A 21,088-nucleotide genomic window follows, 5' to 3' on the forward strand; every position below is an offset into this window, starting at 1 on the left:
ATATATTCAGATTTATGTATTTTAAACAGGGTTACGACCTTTAAGCAGTTCAATTAAAAGATTAATCAATTAAAGCTTCAATTGGTGAATTAATCAAGGCTCCGCTTTGCTTAGCAAAGGCAAATTTCAATCAATGGGGCCGAGGGTTCGCAACACGTTTATTTATTTCTCCTTGTGCTCTTCTGACATTACTCCCGTGTAAGAAGTATGGACGAGGTTTTGGTCCTTAAATTTAATCTGTTGATCAATCAGCTAAAGTGATTAATCAGTATCTTTCTTTTGTAATTGGTTGGTCCACTTGTATTTATGAGCCACATTCAATACCAATTGACAGCTGACCCAAATAAACAAAACCAGGAGCAGGTCAAGTTTTGATTTGGGGGCTTTTTCTTTGGGGCTGTTGCTGAACCAACATTTTTTAAAAAACCCAAATCACCCCTACTTCCTGGTACTGCACCCCTACTTCCTGGTACCCTGGACGTGTGTGGCACTGTGGTCTAAACCACTGAGCTTCTTGGGCTTGCTGATCAGAAGGTCGGCGGTTCAAATCCCCGTGACAGGGTGAGCTCCTGTTGCTTTGTCCCAGCTTCTGCCAACCTAGCAGTTGTGCAAATAAATAAATAAATAGGTACCACCGCGGCAGGAAGGTAAACAGTGTTTCCATGCACTCTGGCCTCCATCATGGTGTTCTGTTGCACCAGAAGCGGTTTAGTCATGCTGATCACATGACCCAGAAAGCTATCTGTAGAAAATGCCAGCTCCCTTGGCCTGAAAGCGAGATGAGCACCGCAACCCCATAGTCACCTTTGACTTGACTCAACCATCCAGGGGTCCTTTACTTTTTTTTTACCCCCCCCCCGAGTATTCTGGCTCCACCTCCAAGGCCCACCCAGCTACCAGATTTTTTTATTTCCGGAGTTGTTGGTGAGACTTATTCCAGTGGTTCTCAAACTACCCCTCTCTGCAGACCAGTCTGCAATTCCTGGTGGTCTCTTGCCAGGCCACTAAATGGTTTTTCTGCCTGCCATTGATTTTTCTGAAAATTGCAATGCACTGAGCTGGATGCTGCATGATATTTAAGTGTATTTTTATTGCTGCTTTTATATTTTACACATTGCATTTTATTGTATAACAGTTTGAATTCTGTAGAATGTCCTCCTTCAGTTCTATGGAAAAACGAACCACCCTATACACAGACACACAGGGAGGGCCACAGACCCATACATACCCTACAACTAGACATCTGTCTGAGCCCCCTTTGAGGCAACCTCTGACCTCACTGTCCTTTTCTCTTGAAGGTAAATGTTGAAGACACTGTCGAAATGTTACCCAAGTCCCGGCGAGCGCTCACCATCCAAGAAATCGCGGCCCTCGCCCGGTCCTCGTTGCACGGTAAGGGGCTAGGAATGGAGTTTGATGGGGGTTTCTCCATTTCTGGGGGAAACAACAACACTGGGCCTCATTTCAGTCACTGTATGCTCTGTATTTCTTTCCCACTGGAAGCTCAAAGCAACTAGCAGCATCCAAGCAACAATAAGGCAAGAGTAAAGCTCATTTAATCCTACTGGCTCACCTTCCCTACTTGATGGGCTGCTTCCAGGTGTCTTGTTTATTGAGCACCCATCCTGATTTGTTTACAGGGAGGTTAGACGACTAAGCAAGCTCAATCCTTTGCTTTAAAGCGTATTTCCCTGTCACTTTCCTTACAGCAAAAAGTCTATGGGGGGGGGAGTGGATTTTTAGCGCAAGATGTCCCAATCCACTATAGCTGCGCAAAACTGAATTTGACGGCATGTGATTGAATCCTACTTGAAAATAGCGACATACAGTGGATACACACCGTACATTTAAGGCACATTTCATTCCTAGAGAATCCTAGAAACTGTACAGTTCCCAGCACTCTTAAGAGATTAGAGTTCCCAGGATTCTTGGGGCAGGGCAGAGATGTGCTTTAAATATATGTTGTATACACTGCCAAAGTCTCAGCTGCAATCATTAAGGGTGCACTGCTGGAGGGAATTTGCTGCCCCCTGCTCCCCTTCACCGCTTTCAAGAATTGGACAGCCCGTGCAACCCTGAATTAAGACTGTCTTGTGGCTTGTGAGTAGGAAAGTCCCAGGCCTTTGGCTTTCAAATACAGTGGTACCTTGGATCTCAAACTTAATCTGTTCTGGAAGTCCGTTCCAAAACCAAACCGTTCCAAAACCCAGGCGTGCTTTCCCATAGAAAGTAATGCAAAATGGATTAATCCGTTCTAGACTTTTAAAAACAACCCCTAAAACAGCAATTTAACATGAATTTTGCTATCTAACGAGACCATTGATCCATAAAATGAAAGCAATAATCAATGTGGTGTTGTTGTTGTTTAGTCGTTTAGTCATGTCCGACTCTTCGTGACCCCATGGACCAGAGCACGCCAGGCGCTCCTGTCTTCCACTGCCTCCTGCAGTTTGGTCAAACTCATGTTCGTAACTTCGAGAACACTGTCCAACCATCTCGTCCTCTGTCGTCCCCTTCTCCTTGTGCCCTCAATCTTTCCCAACATAAGGGTCTTTTCCAGGGAGTCTTCTCTTCTCATGAGGTGGCCAAAGTATTGGAGCCTCAGCTTCAGGGTCTGTCCTTCCAGTGAGCACTCGGGGCTGATTTCCTTCAGAATGGAGAGGTTTGATCTTCTTGCAGTCCATGGGACTCTCAAGAGTCTCCTCCAGCACCATAATTCAAAAGCATCAATTCTTCGGCGACCAGCCTTCTTTATGGTCCAGCTCTCACTTCCATACATCACTACTGGGAAAACCATAGCTTTAACTATACGGACCTTTGTTGGCAAGGTGATGTCTCTGCTTTTTAAGATGCTGTCTACGTTTGTCATTGCTTTTCTCCCAAGAAGCAGGCGTCTTTTAATTTCGTGACTGCTGTCACCATCATAGCTGCCAAGTTTTCCCTTTTCTCGTGAGGAAGCCTATTCAGCATAAGGGAATTTCCCTTAAAAAAAGGGAGAACTTGGCAGCTATGGTCACAATCTGCAGTGATCAAGGAGCCCAGGAAAGTAAAATCTCTCACTGCCTCCATTTCTTCCCCTTCTATTTGCCAGGAGGTGATGGGACCAGTGGCCATGATCTTGGTTTTTTTTTTTATGTTGAGCTTCAGACCAGCCCAGAGGCACATTGGCACTTTAATTATATTGTCATTGTTTTTACTAAGAATGCGAATTTTCTTTAAATTATACCACCCATCTTCTGACCCACCAGGAAACCCTTTCTGCATAGTTTCGTTTGCCATGGATGGATTCATCTGCCAAGACTCAAGAGTCCTTGTACCACCTCCTCCCCCCCTCCCCCTCCTCCTCCTAGCATTCTGTAAAATGGTCTAATTTCAGTTAATACTGGAGGATAAACAGAGGTCTTAGGCCTACCTGTTTGCCCCCCCCAAAAAAAAATTTGAGAGGCCTCCTACAATGCACCCATACTTTCCCATAGGCGAACATTGCAGTGGAACATCTGTAATGGCCTTTTGGGCATCTTGCCCACCATTATTGAGCTTCTGGGCTCTTGATAGGCTTCCGAGAAAACCTAGGATTTCATAGAACACAGTTTGAAAAACACCAAATCAAATCATTCCAAACACAATCGGCCAGCATTTCTCAAACCACTTTCCTAGGGGCTGTGCAGACCACTTAATAAACATCTTTTCTTCAATGGTGACAGCAACCTTAAAACCAGTGCTGCGTTATGAAAACTGTGGGCCTTGTGTTTCGGAGATAGGCCTCTAACTAGTAGAGTTTAATGGAAAAATTAGTACACTCCACCAGTATCTTATTAAGAATATCACAGGCCCTATGCCCAGGACCTTAGTGGTGTATTTGGGCAAAATAGTCAGAATCTTCATTGTCAGAGAAGAAAAAAACCCAAATCCAGTGCCATTTACCAATCTTATTAGCTGTTCTGCAGACCCCTTTAAACACCTGAAGACCACCAGTGGTCTAAGGACCACAGTTTGAGAACCTCTGTATTTACAACCCAACTTCCCTCCAAGGAGCTCAAGGTGGCATTGATGTTTGCAACTGTGTGTCTCAAGAGACAATGGAGTGCGTCTCCTAAAGCGAAGTCAAGCCGCTGCATTAGCAGCACTGAAGTGACCTCCCCAGGCCACAAGCCTGAGCAGTGTGTATGGAGGTCCTGGGCTGCCCAGATGACAAGACTCCCCTCTCGTCCTCACTGATGTGGTCCAAAGGAAAGCAGAGCAAGACGTTTGGCACCAGCTTGGCTACAGGAATTGCTGGAAGGAGGCATACAAGGTGCCACCAAACCATCTTAGGGACTCCACTTCAAATCTGTGTAAGATCTACTCCTCAGCCTTTTCTTCTCCCGAAGATATCCCACAAGACAGTGGAGGTTTAGGGCAGGGGTCGGCAAGGCTTACCTTGCTTACCTTGCGGTTCACTTCTGCGGAGCCCCCTCTGTGGGCCAGATCGCAGATGCGCATGAGTGCACGTGCCCGCAATTTCCGGCATCTGTGTCTGCGCAGACGCAATTTCCGGTGCCGCGAAAGCAAGTCCCTGCGCCGTGCTGCGCCCGTTTAGCGCAGCGCACAGGGACTCGCTGGGCAGGTGATCGGTTCATGGGCAGCTCATGGGCCAGTAAAATGACCCCCGTGGGCTGCTTGTGGCCCATGGGCCTTAGGTTGCCGACCCCTGGTTTAGGGTCAGAGTTTTCCTCCTAGATGGGCTTCCTTCCCAGATTGACAAGCCCCACCTGCCCCTCACTTCCCTCTACAGCATGTGCAGAAACTGCCTTCTTGACTGTTGGACCCACTATTGATCACTGCTTGTTTTATTCTCACAACAACCCTGTAAGGTTGGTTAGGCTGAGAGGTGGTGACCGGCCCTCTTGGCTAAGTGTGGATTTGAACCCTGTTCTCCCAGAGTCCTAGTCTGGCACTATAACCATTATACTGTGTTGGCTGTACAACTCTCAGAACTGAAAAGGACAGGCCAGTTCCCAGTCAAATAAGGGAACCCAAGTTAGCTCTGAACGTTATGGGACCCCTTACAAATGTTGCTGAGAGTTTCAGCTCTGCATAGCTTGATTTCTCTGTTTTTTACGTCAATCAACCAAGGGCGCGTTGCATGACAAAGAGCCGGTGAATTGTCAATGAGCGGATTTCTCGTGTTACATTATCCCACCGATCATTATGTCTCAATGCATGTGCGAAGCTGCTATAATCAGTTATTGCAGATCACTGCCTTTTAAATACGCCCAAGATAATTATCCGGCAACAGGGAAGGCAAGCCAGGGAGGTAATACGCCAACTGTAGCTCGTCTGTCACCTATTACATGATACCTGTCACTGGAACTGAATGTGTGACATCCCAAGTGGCAAATACTTTCAGAAGGGATGCGCACAGGCTATAAATTCCCAAGCGCAGCTCTAAGTCAGATTTCCATGGCTTGGATTTGCTAAGCAAAGGGCCTGTAATCCTTCTCAGGCTGAATTGTGCAGCTCTGAGAGAGGCTTGGGGTACATGCGCAGCAGAATGAAGTGATCAGGGAGTGGGGCTGGAGCTGAGCTGAGCTGAGCTGAGCTGTTCCCCTTCAGACTGCATGGCTTGGACCAGCTTTTGCCCTCCAGGTGTTTGGGTCTACAAAATAGTCCACAGTCAGAGGCAGAATACCAGCAGCTAGAAACTGCAGGAGGCAGAACTGCTCTTGTGCTAAGACCCTTCATGAGGGATTCCCACAGGAATCTGCTTGGCCACTGTTAGAACAGGATGCTGAACTACATGGCCCCCTGGTTCTTATGCACAACTCCCATTAAGTCCAGCCAGCATGGAGTTGGTGCCTTCTTAATTTTATCCAGGTGGATAGCTCAGCTGGTTAGAGTGTGGTGTTGATAACACCAAGGTTGCAGGTTTGATCCTTGTATGGGACAGCTTCATATTCCTGCAATGCAGGGGGTTAGAGCAGATGATCCTTGGGGTCCCTTTCAACTCTACAATCTGTGATTCTATCACCTGCAGAGCACCAGACTGATGAAGGCTGATGTGGATGGTTGCATTTTTTTTTAAAAAAAAGTTCCATTACTGTATATTAAAAAGCAAAGACACGCAACTTATAAGATTATTTAAAAATAATAACAATTGCTGAACTCTTCCCAGCTGCTTCTGCTGTTCCTAAAGTCATGGTTTGGGAAAGGCTTCTAGGGCTGGAGGGTGAGGCAAGGCAAGTGGAAAAAGCCATTGCCTGATGGGCAGCAGAAAGTCTCTCTCTCATACACCCAGCCCCACCCCCAATGTGGGTTTCCTGCTGAAGGCCATCGCTGCATGTTTTGGGCAGGAGGGGATAGTCGGGATGATTTAACATGTGACGGAGCATGACATCTAGTTGGCTCTTTTTATAAGGATGCCCTTTCAGCCGTTCCTTATCAGGGTGCCTCTTCAGTCACGGGGTCTGGCTTCCACCCAAGGAGCCCGTGTCGCGGTGCGTGCCAGCATCTCTGGAGCATCTCCATTTGCAGAATGGAGAGTTTCACCGCAAAGTGGAGCCACGGATCATCTCAGCAGCTCCGGGGCATCCCCTCTAACCCTGCTTGCTCCATTGCAGGTATTTCACAGGTGGTGAAGGATCATGTGACCAAGCCCACGGCCATGGCTCAAGGCAGGGTGGCCCACCTCATCGAGTGGAAGGGCTGGTGCAAGCCCATGGACTCGCCGGTGGCTCTGGAAAGCACGTTCAACTCCTATTCGGACCTCAGCGAAGGAGAGCAGGAGGCCAGGTTCGCTGCAGGTAGGAACCGCCTGCGAGAGAGGGGAAAGTAGGCAGCGTGGGGTGTGGCATCAGGTTGGGGGTTTATCTGCTGTACAGACACAGAAATGATGTGCCTTTCTGCTCTGAGGCTGCAGGGCAGGGAACACTCATGAAGAGAGCCTGCCGGGGTCAGGCCAATGTCCCATCTTGTGCAGCATCTTGTTCTCACAGTGGTCAACCAGTTGCCCAAGGGAATTGCAAGTGGGAATTGCAACATATCCTGTCCTGTGCAGAGGAGGGTCTGGAAACCAAGCCTGATGAGGAACGGTTGAGGGAGTTGGGTATGTTTCACCTGGAAAAGACAAGAGTAAGAGGAGATAGGATAGCCACCTTCAAATATCTCAAGGGCTCTCGCATGGAGGGTGGAGCAAGGTTGTTTTTTCCTGCTCCGGAAAGTAGGACCTGAACCAAGGCTTCCAGTTACAAGAAAGGAGATTCCAACTAAGCCTCAGGAAGAACTTTCTGACAGTAACAGCTGTTCAACAGTAGAATGGACTCCCTGGGAAGGTTGTGGGCTGCCCTTTGTGATTTAAGCAGAGGATGGATAGCCATCTGTCAGAGCTGTGATCCTTGCATTGCAGTGGATTCGGCCAGATGACCCTCAGGGTCCCTTCCAATTAAACAATTCTGTGGTACTACACGTGACATCAGGGGAAGGCCAGGCAGGGATACGACTTCCAATGCCCAATCAGGAGCCTTAAAGTGCACTCCTGTCAGTTGATTGGCACTCACTTCATGCCCACTGGGATGGGCTGTGTTGCAGTACTCCATAGCCAGCCAATCCCAGCAGAAAGCAGAGCTTGAACTTGGCACCTGTCAGCTGATCAGCACTAACTCCAAGCCCAGCTAGACTGGATTTGGCTCCTTCCTTGTGGCCCAGCTTGCCATTCACCAAAGAAAAAATGGGTCCCCTGATGCCCTAGTGACCTCAGGTCAAAATGGCTTGCTGGGGGAAGGGCAGGATCTCGCCCACTGGCTGGACCCAGTCCCCACCCCCAGTATATAGGATTGTGATGATCAGGCAGTCACAAGGGGGTAGGGGGTGAGAGTGGAGAAAGGCCAGTGTAAGCTTGCTTACCTGCTGCAGGTGCTCTTGCAAGTCCACCGCCGACGGACCTAAATGCCAATTTGTACATTGCGTATGGGCGATTTCCCTGCTTCTCTGTCAGCCAAACCTCAGAAGCCATGGGCACGGCACAATCAAAATGTCTGTTTGCTTTGGAGAGAAATACATAATGCCACATTTTGGCACCAGACAATGCTGCTGACTCTGCACCAAAACTCTGCTTCCGTCCGCTCGGAACCCTCAATTCAGTTTTCTGTTTTCCAGATCATTTTGATCGACGCAAAGCAATTTCTCCATGCATGCGTAGGGACATTTCTGCTAGCCTCTCTCAGGGAGCAAAGGTTTTAAAAGTGGGTTGGTGGCACTACAGGGAGGGGTGCCTCAGGGCCGGCGTTCGGCAAGCTGTGCTGGCCCTAGGTGCGACAGCTGCTGTGCCATCCTAGCTGCCCCCTTGGTGCCACCTCCTGTGCCAGCCAGCAGTGGAGGCCGGCTGTGTCCTTGTAGGAGCTCGGCCAAATGCAAGGCCAGGAGCTGAGTCACCCAAAGGATCCAGGAACCAGGGGGAAAGAGCCAGCGAGAGGGCACAATTAGCTCCCTCTCACCCGCTGCCCCTCTCCATTCACCCTGAGAGCTGTGCCCTTCGAGGGCCTGGCAAAGCAAAGTAATCATCCCAAACAACAGAGCGGTTGTCTTCCTGACCGCAAAGTCCCAACTTTGGGAACAAAAGGACTGTCACATGACATGACTGTCACCCAAGCGCCTGGCCTGCCTTCGGGGCTGAGCTGTTCACTTCCTGACAGCTAGGGAGAGACAGGCGTGGGGTAGGATAAACAGTGACAGATAAGATTGCTGCCAGAGCAACTCAGCTCCAGTGTCCTGCCTTTGAAAGAGCTCGTGTTTTCTAGAGGAGGGTTGACTACAGAACCACCCCTGGGGAAGCTCTTCTCCCTGGATTTGCTCGTCCTTTTGGGAGGCCGCCAGCATGGGCATAATTACACCTTTGCCATAAGGGCAATATCTCCCTCTGAAGATGAAAGAATCATCCATGTTGCGAACCTCGGTGTCATCCGGTGAACTCCAATGCACCCTGAAACCAAGGAGGGGTTGCAGGATAGTGCTGGAGGAGGAATTATAGAAGGGCTGCTGACAAGTCAAGGAAGCATCTTCTAAGGTGAAACGGTCCTTGCAATTTCCAGTAAAAAGCAATAGGTCAGGAATAGCTTGCAGATAACATTTTTGCCAACGTACCACTTTTCCTGGGTCGTGTCAAGCCATTGGCATTCATGTCAGGCCTAGGCCATGTTGGTATTCCAAAGGGCATATGAGGAGTGATGCCAACTCCGACCGATATCACTTCAATTGGATTTGAGGTGGCCAGCTTACGGAGAGGCATGGTGAAACAAACTGGGATGCTCAAAGTTAGTTAGACCCTGGGCTTTGCTGTGATTTATTCTTAGAATCACAGAAGGGACCCCCAAGGGCCATGTACTCCAACTCCCTGCAATGCAGGAATCTCTACTAAAGCATCCAGAACAGATGGCTATCCAACCTCTGCTTTAAAATCTCCAAGGAAGGAGAGCCCACCACCTCCCGGGGGAGACCGTTCCACCGTCAAAGAGCTCTCACTGTCAGAAAGTTTCTCCTGATGTTTAGTCAGAATCTCCTTTCTTGTAACTTGAAGCCATTGGTTCTGCTCCTACCCTCCAGAGCAGGAGAACGCAAGCTTGCTCCATCTTCCATGCTACAGCCCTTGAGATATTTGAAGATAGCTATTCTGTCTCCTCTCCTTCCTTGGAACTCATGCCGTCTGGTCTTGTGCTGTGCCTTTGTCATTGACAGTGGAAGGAAGAGCCCTGCTGGATCAGACCTAATGCTCATCTAGTCCAATATTCAGTTTCCCACTTTGGCCATCCAAATGCCTTCTGGAAAGACCACAAGCAAGAGATGAAGACAATAGCGCTCTCCACCACCCTGGTGTTCAGAGTCATGTGCCTCTAATCCTGGTGGTGTTGTGCCTAGTGGCCACTGATAGACATATTCTACCATGTGCATCTAGTTCAGGGATTCCTGAACTTGGGTCTCCAGCTGCTATTGGACTACAACTCCCATCATCCCCAGCTAGCAGGACCCGTGGTCGGAGATGATGGGAACTGTAGTCCAAAAACAGCTGGAGATCCATGTTTTGGAAACCCTGATCTAATTAATACTACCAGAGAGCCAAGGTGGCCAGGGTTCCTGTTCCTGAGGGACACCAGTGGCGCTGTGGTCTAAACCACTGAGCCTCTTGGGCTTGCTGATCAGAAGGTTGGCGGTTCAAATCTGTGTGATGGGGTGAGCTCCCATTGCTCTGTCCCAGCTCCTGCCAACCTAGCAGTTCAAAAGCACGTCAAGTGCAAGTAGATTAAATAGGTACTGCTGCGGCGGGAAGGTAAACAGTGTTTCCATGCACTCTGGCTTCCACCACGATGTTCCGTTGTGCCAGAAGCAGTTTAGTCATGCCGGCCACATGACCCGGAAAAGCTGTCTGTGGCCAAAGCTGGCTCCATCGGCCTGCAGCGAGATGAGCGCCGCACGTCATAGACGCCTTTGACTGGACTCAACCATCCAAGGGTCCTTTACCTTTACCTTTCTCACTCATAATAGTTAGAAGTTCTTCTCCCTTAGTTTTTCCACAAGCTGCACCTGCTGAGAATCCTGCAAGAATTAAATGCAGAGCACCTTCTCCTCTGCATCTGTTGGTCACCTACTTCTGCCTCCATCAGGGGTGAATTGCTGTTTGTCTTTCAACCACATCTTGGGCTCTGATTCAACAGGGCTAAATGTAATGGTTGGAGCCTGAAGCTGGGAGTGTCTGCCTATCCCCACCCCTCCTCCTTCTCCCCCAGGAGGTGACGCACACAGGCAGCTGCAGCCCCAAATTAGCCACCCCCAGGCCCCCATTTAACAACAAGCGTGGCTGCTTTCTGACAAGTAAAATTAACAGATATTCAGCTCAGTCCAGTTGTGTGCTCCAGACTCTTGAGGGTCCCGCAAATGACTCATGTTTGCAAAAAGAGAAGTGCCTGGGTTGTGTGAGCTGACTCCAATGGCCAGTCTGCACATATTCCGAGCTGGTGGGGAACGGGGCGGGGGGGGGGGGGCTTGGCTGATGGATCAATGGCTGCTAGTATTTATAGGTAAAGGTAAAGGGACTCCTGACCATTAGGTCCAGTCGCGGACGACTCTGGGGTTGCGGTGCTCATCTCACTTTATTGGCCGAGGGAGCCAGTGTACAGCTTCCAGGTAATGTGGCCAGGTAATGTGGCGAACCAGAGCAGCACACAGAAACGCTGTTTACCTTCCCGCCGGAGCGGTACCTATTTATCTACTTGCTTTCAAACTGCTAGGTTGGCAGAAGCAGGGACCGAGCAACGGGAGTTCACCCCGTCACGGGGATTCGAACCGCCGACCTTCTGATCGGCAAGCCCTAGGCTCTGTGGTTTAACCCACAGTGCCACCCACGTTGCTAGTATTAATAGCTACATATTAACTCCAGGTGGGATGCGATGCTTGCGACTGGACCTAATGGTCAGGGGTCCCTTTACCGTTGCCTTTACTAACTCCAGGATCAGAGGCAACTCTCTTGCACCCCCTGCCTCGGAGCCTCCTCTGGACACATCAGTCTCTGCCCCTCAAAATCCATTTATTGGCAGGAAATATCAGACTCAGGAAAATCAGTTGCTGCCCCCTCTCCTCCCCACCGTGTGATACCCTAATCTAATAAATAAACAAATCTTTTGTCTGCAATAAAACATGTAAATTAGGTAGTGCCATGCTAACTTTCCTGATTTGCACAATTTACCAGCCGAGATTGGGGCTTTTTTCAGCTTCGCCTTGGGCCATGTGTAATCTAAAATGTGAACATATTTGAAGCCGATGAATATGTGAAAATCACTTGGCAAGGTGAACAGGGAGGGTTTCCTCTGAGACTGTTGACAACTTGTCTAAATTGACCTTGGGATAATAATCTCCCTTCTGGGGATTTTCTTGGGAATAGGGTTATCAGATGGTGACTTGGAGATCCCATCTACTTCCTTAAATATTCAAATGTGCAAGAGGATACAAAAGCAGCTCCTTGCATCCCTTCCCTCCCTGGACCTGTTCCAGCCCTCTCTCCCTTCACCAGCTGCCTGGAGCACATGAGTCTTGCTTATTAAAGCATAGATGGACAAAGAAGGCCAGGTGAGAGGCCCAAGGAGGGAACAGGTGTATGAAGCTGCCTTCTTTCCTCTTTGCAGCACAGAATGTAAAGGTATTTGCATGTGATTCACCCGCCACCTGGCAAGTCGAATGGGTGGATGGAAGAGGTGTAAGCCTTTGGGTTTCCGCTGATTAGAAATGTGCTCCAGAATCTTGCATTCATAATGAATTCATGTTCATAGGATGATAGAATTGCAGAGTTGGGAGGTACCCTAAAGCCAATCTAGCCCAACCCCCTGCAGTGCAGGAATTACAGCTAAATTATGAGATTGTCATCCAGCCTCTCCAAGGAAGAGACCACCACTTCCCGATGGAGTCTGTTTCACTGTCAAATCGCTCTTACTGTAAGAATGTTCTTCCTAATGTTTCATCGGAATCTCCTTTCTTGTAATTTGAATCTTTGGATTGGGTCCTACCCTCCAGAGCAGCAGAAAACAAGCTTGCTCCATCTTTCACATGACAGCCCTTAGGTAGTGATTCTTCCCCACTTTTACAAACAGGGAACAATGAATGTGAGAGATGTCAGCTTGTCATAAATGTTAGGAAGTATGCAGTTTATATGCAGTTTCCATGTGCTGTGATTCCTGCATTGCAGGGGGTTGGATTGGATGACCCTCATGTTCCCTTCCAACGCGGGTAGCGCTGTGGTCTAAACTACAGAGCCTCTTGGGCTTGCCGATCAGAAGGTCGGCAGTTCGAATCCCTGTGATGGGGTGTCCCAGCTCCTGCCAGTGCAAGTAGATAAATAGGTACCACTGTGGTGAGAAAGGTAAACGGTGTTTCCATGCGCTTTGGTTTCCATCACATTCTCTTCTGCCAGAAGTGGTTTAGTCATGCTGGCCACATGACCCAGAAGGCTGTCTGTAGACAAACACTGGCTCCCTTGGCCTGAAAGCGAGATGAGCGCCGCAACCCCATAGTCACCTTTGACTGGACTTAACAGTCCAGGTCTCCTTTACCTTTTTTACCATGTTCCCTTCCAACTCTACAGTTCTGTGATTCTATGATCCCATCTCCCCTTTTTAGGGCCTTCTTTTTCACACAGAGGCATGGATGCACTCCAGAATTTTGCACTCCAATGGTTAACAAGGACAATAAAGAAAGATAAATCAAAAGTAAATGCTATTGTATCAAAGGGGAATTAGCATACTTATTAAGGAATACACAGAGCAGATGTTAATTGACACAAGCCCTTCCTAAAACAGTGCTCTTAACAATAGGCTAACGAGTTGCAGCTAATCTACAAGCTGTCAGTTCTAAAAGCATGTCTGAAAACAGCAGAAAAAAAAATAGGATGCAGTCAAAGTGGTCAGGGAAAAGAGGTAAGGGGGGGTGGAAGAAGGATGCGGATTGAAACTAGAAGAATGAGATTTGGCTCAAGGGTGAAGGTGGAAATGAATGCTGCTTGCTTTAGAAAAAGAAACAGGAGGAAGGAAGTTCGATGGGTGGTTTTCTGAGGCCCTGGCAAACGTTTTAAGGCAAGAATCAGAAAGAAAGCAATTGGAAGAGAATAGGCTTGGGAGCAAGGAAAGGGGAATCTGAGATTTTCGGACGAAACAGCTGAGAAAGAAGAGGAAAGCACAGGAAGGGAAGAGAGAGAAGGTCATCCCAAGAAAGAGGAGCCTGATTGGGCTTGAAAGCAGAAGATGGGAGAAGGGGAGAGAGGGGAGGGAGGGAGAGTTTGACCAGCTGATGGACTTTCCAGAGAGGGTGGGGGAGAGGGAGTTAGTGCCTGTCCTTATTTTTGCAAAGTGAGGTGAGGAGGGCAGCTCTTCAACAACAGAAAGTGACAGTTAAGGGAAAATTGGGGCTCATCCACACTTTCGCTTGACATATACTATTTTTTTTAATATATAATTTTTATTCTGACCTTACCTGATAAACTGCTAAACTTAAGCAAAAATCTCTGCTCCGATTTTCTACACATCTGATAAGGTCCGATTCAGTAGCTCAGATTGGATTTTCTCAAGGCACAGACATGGAACAATGACAAAAACTTTTGGACCCAGGGAATTAATTGGTACACTATATGATCAAATTTTGGGTCAAGCAAAAGTGTGGATGAGCCGTGAAAAAAGTGTGTGTGAGAGAGGGGGGGGGAGTCCATAGAAGAATTCTTGTGCAGAGGAATGTGGCTTCTTGGGGATCCTAAAGTTTCCTCATTGCTAAGGTGAAAAGAATTGCTTTTTATGCTCAAGTGGTACCTAAAAATTAAGTGGCATTCCACTAAATTTTATTCAAAGTAGACCCACTGAAATTAATTAACATAACTAAGTACGGTCCATTCATTTCACAAGATCTGCTCTAGGGGGGGGGGAATTACTCGAAGGCCACCCAAAGGCTACAAAAACTGCCTTTCCTGGCTCTCAGGGTCCGGAAAGGTGTGATAGATAATAAGAGGTGTGAATCTGAGAATAAACTGCCCTAAAAGACCCCGTAATCATGCCTCTTCCTCACATACCCAGAAGTTTAAAATAAAATAAAATTCAGCTGGAGCAATTCTTCTGGATAAATTCCAGGTGGGAAACTTAAGGCCTGATTTCTCAGTTTAGTAGGTTTTCCAGAGGTGCCCAGCAGGGCTGGCTCTAGGTATAGTCCCGGTGGCGCGCGGCGGCAGGGCGCCGGGCTGGCAGGTGGGGCACTGCACAACGAAGCCGTGCTGCGTGCTGCGAGGGTGAGGGTGCCGGAGCGATCTCCGCGCCTCAGCGCCAGGGCACCCGACCTGCTCGAGACTGCCCTGGTGCCCAGTAAACCAGGAACTGAGAGAGTCAGTGTGGTACAGTGGTCTGAGTGTCCGGCTAGTGCCCAGGAGACCAGAGTTCAAATCCTCACTCTGCCATGCAGCTGCCAAATCTTCCTTTTTTGCCAAAGGCTCCCATGCCTTTAAGACCTGCACAAAAGGGAATGAACCAACAGGTGTTTGCTCTATATTTGCAGTTCCATGAGATTAGAACGCTGCAATGTTTACGGGCATCTCTCTCCAGAAAGAAGTTGGCACCAGCGCCTGGAACGTAGTGGGTTTGGTTGTGGAACATCTTCCTCGTGTCACTGAGCATTTTGACAGCTGTGGCCTAAGATTCATGGAATCATAGAATAACTCACAGCTAATTCAACAAGGGGCATCTTATCCCACGCATCACTGTATCCCTATGACTGTGAGAACCTCAAATTTCTGCCCGTCATGCACAGCAGTCCCTCTTGCCAACTTCTCGTTCAGAATGTTTTGTGGGATACGCTGTTGCCCTTAGGCTCTGCCTCTCTTCCCCTGACTGACATCTCGCTCTCCTTGCTAGGTGTGGCCGAACAATTTGCCATCGCCGAAGCCAAGCTGAGGGCCTGGTCTTCGGTGGATGGCGATGATTCCAACGACGAGTCCTACGATGAAGATTTTGCCACTTCCACCGACTCAACACAACCAGCTGGTGAGTGTGTGTGTGGGGGGGGGGTCATAGCCAGTTGCACCCCTCAGGGTGTGGAGTCCACACGGCAGAGTCCCTTATGGACACTCCAAAAAACCCGCCTCATATTTCAAGGTGGAGAGCGAGAAGCGTACATCACATCCCCCTCAACTGTCCTGATAAAACCGAGATGTTATGTTTCTTCGTGTGAGAGCATGGCAGCCATTTTGGGCACTGCGATCTCATATGGCTTTGCACCAAAAAAAAAAAAAAAACCATGCTTTTTTCAGAGCCCCAAAACGTTCATTTTTGAGCAGTGGCCCCAGAAAAAAACACCTCTTTCGGGGCCACTATCTCATGTTGGTCACACGACTTGTCCCAGAAGATAGCATCCCGGTTTTTTGCCACAACATGTCAGAGGGTATGACATCAGGGATGTGCAGCATGAAATCTATGGGCCTCCAGGTGCCGCAGGACTTCAGTTCCCATCATTCCTGACTGCTGGCCATGCTGGCTGTGGCTGATGGGAGTTGGAGTCCAACAACTTCTGGATCCCAATCCCTGGCACCGGGGGTGGTTGTTGCGCATGGGAGCTGGTAGGGCAGAAGGCAGGGAGCCCAACCGTCGGCAGAGCCCAAACCAATGATGGTGGAGCCAACCATTTCTTCATTTTCCTCCTCCCTGCTGAGTTGTACAAGGGCAACCCTGAGACTGAGGAGCAGGGGCAAGGCAGCCCGGGACACCCTCTGGACTAGCTCTAAGAAAGAAGGCAGGAAGATGGGGGACGGCTGAGGGCAGACTGAGATTACTAGAACAGTGTCCCATTTACCCTAATGAACCAACCGCCGCCTGGTGTGCATGTTGACGTGTGGTGCCCCACCCCCACCCCCCGAGGAGAAGCCACACCTTGAACGCTGAGTCAGATCCCCCAGGAGAGTCCCAAATGGCGCAAGCAAGGTAGTGTCAGCCACGACTTGTCTCTCCGCTCTGGCACTAGGAAATCAGGTGTGTTACTGAGCATACAAGCCCCGTTGCCAGCAGTTGTGTCTGATCCCCACGGAAAAGCCTCTCCTGTGGTCTTGGAGCTGCAACCCTCTTCCTCCAGCCTCACCCCTTTAGCAGCATCACCTTCCACTTTGGTTAAATCCCTCCTTGGATCAAATAGATATGGTGTCTTCTCATTTAATCCAGGAGGAGGGTACCACTGAGCATTTAAGGAGTACCTTTCCTCTCGTCACAGAGCAAATGCACTTAAAATTAGGGAGCAGGCTTTCCATTCAGTGACAGGAGTTGCAGAAATGAAGAAAAATCTCCCCACTACTTAACAGCACTCTGAGGAAACAGGTCCCAATTATTATTATTATTATTATTATTATTATTATTATTATTATTATTATTATGTTACGATTTCCCATATGCACTCTGTACTCTGTATTGATCTTCCTAACTTATCTTCCATGGATCTACATGCATTGCACTGCATGTGATGTGATTTTGCGTGTTGCTGGGGGGGGGGGCACATTCCACCTCCTGGAATTTGCAGAGCAAGCTACACTTTGCCCCATGTCCCAATCCAGCACCTCTCATAACTCTTAAAATAATCTCATTCCAGTGTCAGGGCAGGTGGAGGGATTGTGGCCATTAGTTAGCAAACTGAAAAGTGAGAAAAGATGGGTTGAACAATAGGATAAAATTTATTGTGCATCACAGCTAAGGAGCAAATTTAATCAAAAGATACAGGCAGTCACCATGGACAAGAGAGACCCCATTAATGTGGAGCCCTGTTTAAGGACTTAGAGAAACCACATGGGAATATGGGGCTAAAGAAAAAAAGTATACTGCACTTCTTCAACATCAGGATAAAGGGAGGGAAGAAAGAAGATGAAGGAAAGAGGGTGGTTTGGGAGTCACCATCCAACATTTGGTATATATATATATATATATATATATATATATATATATATATATATATATATATATATATATATATATATATATATATCACTATTGAAAGGACCCTCAAAAGGCTAACAAAGGAAGGCAAGTGTGATCAGATGCTCTCAGGAGAACTGGAATCTTTTCTTTCCCTTCATTTACAGTACACTAGTATTTAGAAACACAGCCTGAATGTAATGTAACTGAGATGAAAACCTTCAACATAATAGCAGTCTCAAAGAACCAAACTCCTTGTGATCTTCTACAAATCTGAGGTCAGGCAGCCTCTTCCATTCTTCCAAGGGAGACATGAACACCCACTCCCTAGTCATCCAAAGCTGTGGTTCCCAGTTAGCTAAGTACTGCAGACCATAGCTGCCAAGTTTTCCCTTTTCTCGTGAGGAAGCCTATTCAGCATAAGGGAAAATCCCTTTAAAAAGGGGATAACTTGGCAGCTATGCTGCAGACACCCGGTTTTTCAAAAGCCAAGCCATGGACCCCCTACTTTTGAACATTTTGATATCTCTATGGTAGTTTTTGTTATGTGAATGGTGCAGTGGACCCCTCTGATGTCCCCACCAGTTGGGAACCACTGCATTAAAGAATGACTTTCAGGTGGCCCAACTGATTCTGCAATCAGTTCTAGAGCTATTACGATAGTAAGGAAATGGGTTCTTTGGGTTTAGCAAGATGACTTGGGTGCCACTTGAACTCACCTGCAAAATTGTGCCAATATTGGGGCACTAGAAGACCAAACTCAAGGTCTTGAAAAATGGTGCTGGGAGGTGCTTGATTTTGTTAGATCTTCTAGCAACATTTTCTTCTGCCTTCAACCTGATGATGCAGAAGCCTAAGCAGGAAATCAACTTGCCCCAAACGTTCCATGTCTGGCCTTGCAAGTGGGTGAACCAAAGTGGGCGTCTTCTGTCTCCAAGTGAGTGAGGCTCATATTAGGTGTAGCAGATAGAAACGGCAGCCGGTAACAGCTACCTTCTTGCAAAAATGGCAGCCCCAACATAGAGGGGTCCACAAACGTAGCAGGATTACTAGATGATGCTTGTGTTTAAGGTACAGCTGGAGGATGTTTTCAAAAGTTATGACTTTCGGGTGTTTTTAACTGACATGTTTGTTTGTAGAACGTTGCTATAGAATTCATTTTGCTTAAGTTGTGTGTCTGTTTGTCGCCCTGGGCTTCTTTGGGAAGAAAGACAAGATATACAGTAAACGTAAAATGTAATAAAAATGAAGCAGCAGCCACTAAATTGCTCAGATATATGAACGTCCCAGTTGGCGTACTCTGGGTTGTGCCAGCCTCAGCCACCATGTTTCCATTTGAACACTGGCTAAGACTGAAAGACAAAATTGCCTTTGCAGAAAGGGGGTATATGAGCATCGCTATCTGTCCCCATATATTGTATGTTGGGCTACTGGCCTTCCTCACCTGCTGTTTCCTGCTTGCCCCTTGGCATGGTTCCGCAGGTTGCAGGGCCTTCTGCGCCCACGGAGAGCCCGCCAGCTGGCACCCGTGTGTTGGCAGAGTGTGTAATCTGCGTCCTTCTTGCGCAGACAAAAGCTCCCTTTTTCCTACAATTAACTGCCGATGAATCGAGCGCTATTTGCATATCAAAGAAAGTCAGCAGTAATCTGTGGTGCAGCATCTAAGGAAAGTTCTAATTACTCCTCTGTATAATTAGAATGAGTGGGCAATGGGGAGGAGGAGGAGGCATAGATGGGAAAGTTACCTCTCTCCGGTTGCAGGAACGAACGTCACAGGGGTAGCCAAGGCAAAGAGCCACCTGCTTCCCCACGTTGGGGAGGGCTACTGTAAGCCCTGCTAAAGTGTATGTGTGTGTTTTTAATGTTAGCTAGCTAGCTAGCTGCAAATTTTGGGAAACTGAATGGGCTCAAAGAGTTTTCAGGGTTAGCTGAACCATTTGTGTTGGGATATGATTAGATGCTTGGAGATGATATATTTGTTAGATATTATCCTTCCTTCCTCGGGTTTGTGAGTTCAGCAGAGTGCCACCCATTTGCATCTTAAAAGGGAAGCTTAGATAGGCTAGTTTTAGCCTTTTAGTTCTAATAATCCAGGATGCTGGATTTATCCTTTATCCTGGAAAATCTGGATTTTCTGGAAAAGACTGGGTTTTCCTGGAATTTCCTCCTTTCCTCCCCCTTAAAACTATCATCACGCACAAACAGCCTTGAAAAAGGTAACAATGACATTCACTCACCCGCAATACATTTTAAAGAGTAACAGACACAGCAGTTTTGTTCAGGTAGGGTGAAAATAGTGATTGAGTAGTTACTAAGGCAAACTTAAATCTAGCTTAAAAATGGAGTCTGAGCTGGAGCTCAGACTTGCAGATGTTCTCACATTGTAGGCATGTTGGAGTTGAGTGGGAAGACAATGTGTTCAGGCAGGGAGAAGCATATATAGCTACACCTTCTTCCTGCCAGGGCACAAAGGGAAGTGTTCTCACCAAGTTCTCTCTAGCAATTTTACAGGAAAGGCCAGGCATCTTCATTTGGCCCCAATGGCCGATAACCAGGTGCAAAATGCGCCTGGCTAATTTCGAACATTGCTTTGGACCTCAGGGCCGTCCCCTGTGTCCCTTGAATGCCACGCTACTCACGCCCTCCCATTGCTGTGTTGCAGATGCCGTGAGCCAGCTTCCCCCCAGCGCCCTGCTGCAGAGTCTCCTGCACAGCCGCTTGTGCCAGCTGAATGCCCGCCAAGGCTCCTGCGACCCAGAGAGTGACTCCTCCCAGACCACCATCTCTCCGGAGACCTTGTGCTCCAGCCTCTGCAGCCTGGAGGACAGCCTCCTCCTCAAGGAGCTGGGCTCGCCCTCAGAACTGGCCGCCAAGCTGCTGGGCTCCATGTCGGGTGAGGAGGAGCTCCTCCTCTCCAAGTTGCCCCCACAGACAGCCGGGGAATGTGCCTTCCGGAGCCTGGCGCAGCTCGAGTGCCTGGACTCAATGTACTCCATGTCCTTCACCGAGTCCTGCCTCTCGCCCACCGAAGACGAGGGCATCCCCTGCAAGGACTACAAGGGTCACGAGGACAGCTGCCAGGTCCGGAGGAAAGTGTCCGATGTGGCCTCTTCGGGCGTGGTCTCCCTCGATGACAATGAAGAGGAGGAAGAAGAGCAAGAGGAAGACACCGGCGAGCAGTGAGACCCACTGTTGCCGTGGCATGCTTCACCTGCCATTTTTCTGTCCTGCTCCGTGGTATCCACCCTCGACCATGCTCCGTGGCCTGCCAGTCGTCCTGGAGCGGGGGTTCCCCCTTCCCTCACCGGGTGGCGGCCTAGCTGTCTGCAGGGCAGGGGGAGGCAGGGTGGTAAGCCGACCAGTGCCCCCCTGCCCTGCCCTGCCCTGCCCTCCTGCCTTCACCTCCACTGTGCCATCTGATCCAACCATTGAAGCCTGAGGGGGGGGCCTCTCCCACGTGTGGCTCCGTGGATTTTGCCTGCTGCATTTTCTCTCTCTTTCTCTCTCGTGATCTGTTTCGTTTTCTTTGCATGAGAATGTCTTGAGGGTGGGGGTGGGGGGAAGAATCAAGCAAAGTAACAGAACAAAAGCAACAACGGGGCAACGACAGCTGGACAACCCCACCCCCCCCCAAAAAAATCCAGGGCCTG

At 48.6% G+C, this 21,088-nt stretch overlaps 1 protein-coding gene across 2 annotated transcripts; it reads left to right on the forward strand.

Annotated features, from left to right (window-relative positions):
* The first annotated feature begins 1,304 nt into the window (after nucleotides 1-1,304).
* On the forward strand, nucleotides 1,305-21,047 carry FAM131A (family with sequence similarity 131 member A). 2 transcript variants are annotated; one of them, XM_060274339.1, is made up of 5 exons: nucleotides 1,305-1,392; nucleotides 6,600-6,782; nucleotides 15,402-15,553; nucleotides 18,516-18,548; nucleotides 20,166-21,047. In XM_060274339.1, exons 1-5 carry the CDS (start codon nucleotides 1,323-1,325, stop codon nucleotides 20,619-20,621), a joined length of 894 nt encoding a protein of 297 aa, XP_060130322.1. In that variant the 5' UTR covers nucleotides 1,305-1,322; the 3' UTR covers nucleotides 20,622-21,047. The 2 variants fall into 2 exon arrangements, with proteins under 2 accessions (XP_060130322.1, XP_034989769.1); XM_035133878.2 differs by lacking the exon at nucleotides 18,516-18,548 and having other exon boundaries at nucleotides 15,402-15,530; nucleotides 20,101-21,047.
* The last annotated feature ends 41 nt before the right edge of the window (nucleotides 21,048-21,088 follow it).

Source organism: Zootoca vivipara, chromosome 5 (assembly GCF_963506605.1).
Source record: "Zootoca vivipara chromosome 5, rZooViv1.1, whole genome shotgun sequence".
NCBI classification, from domain to species: Eukaryota; Metazoa; Chordata; class Lepidosauria; order Squamata; family Lacertidae; genus Zootoca; species Zootoca vivipara.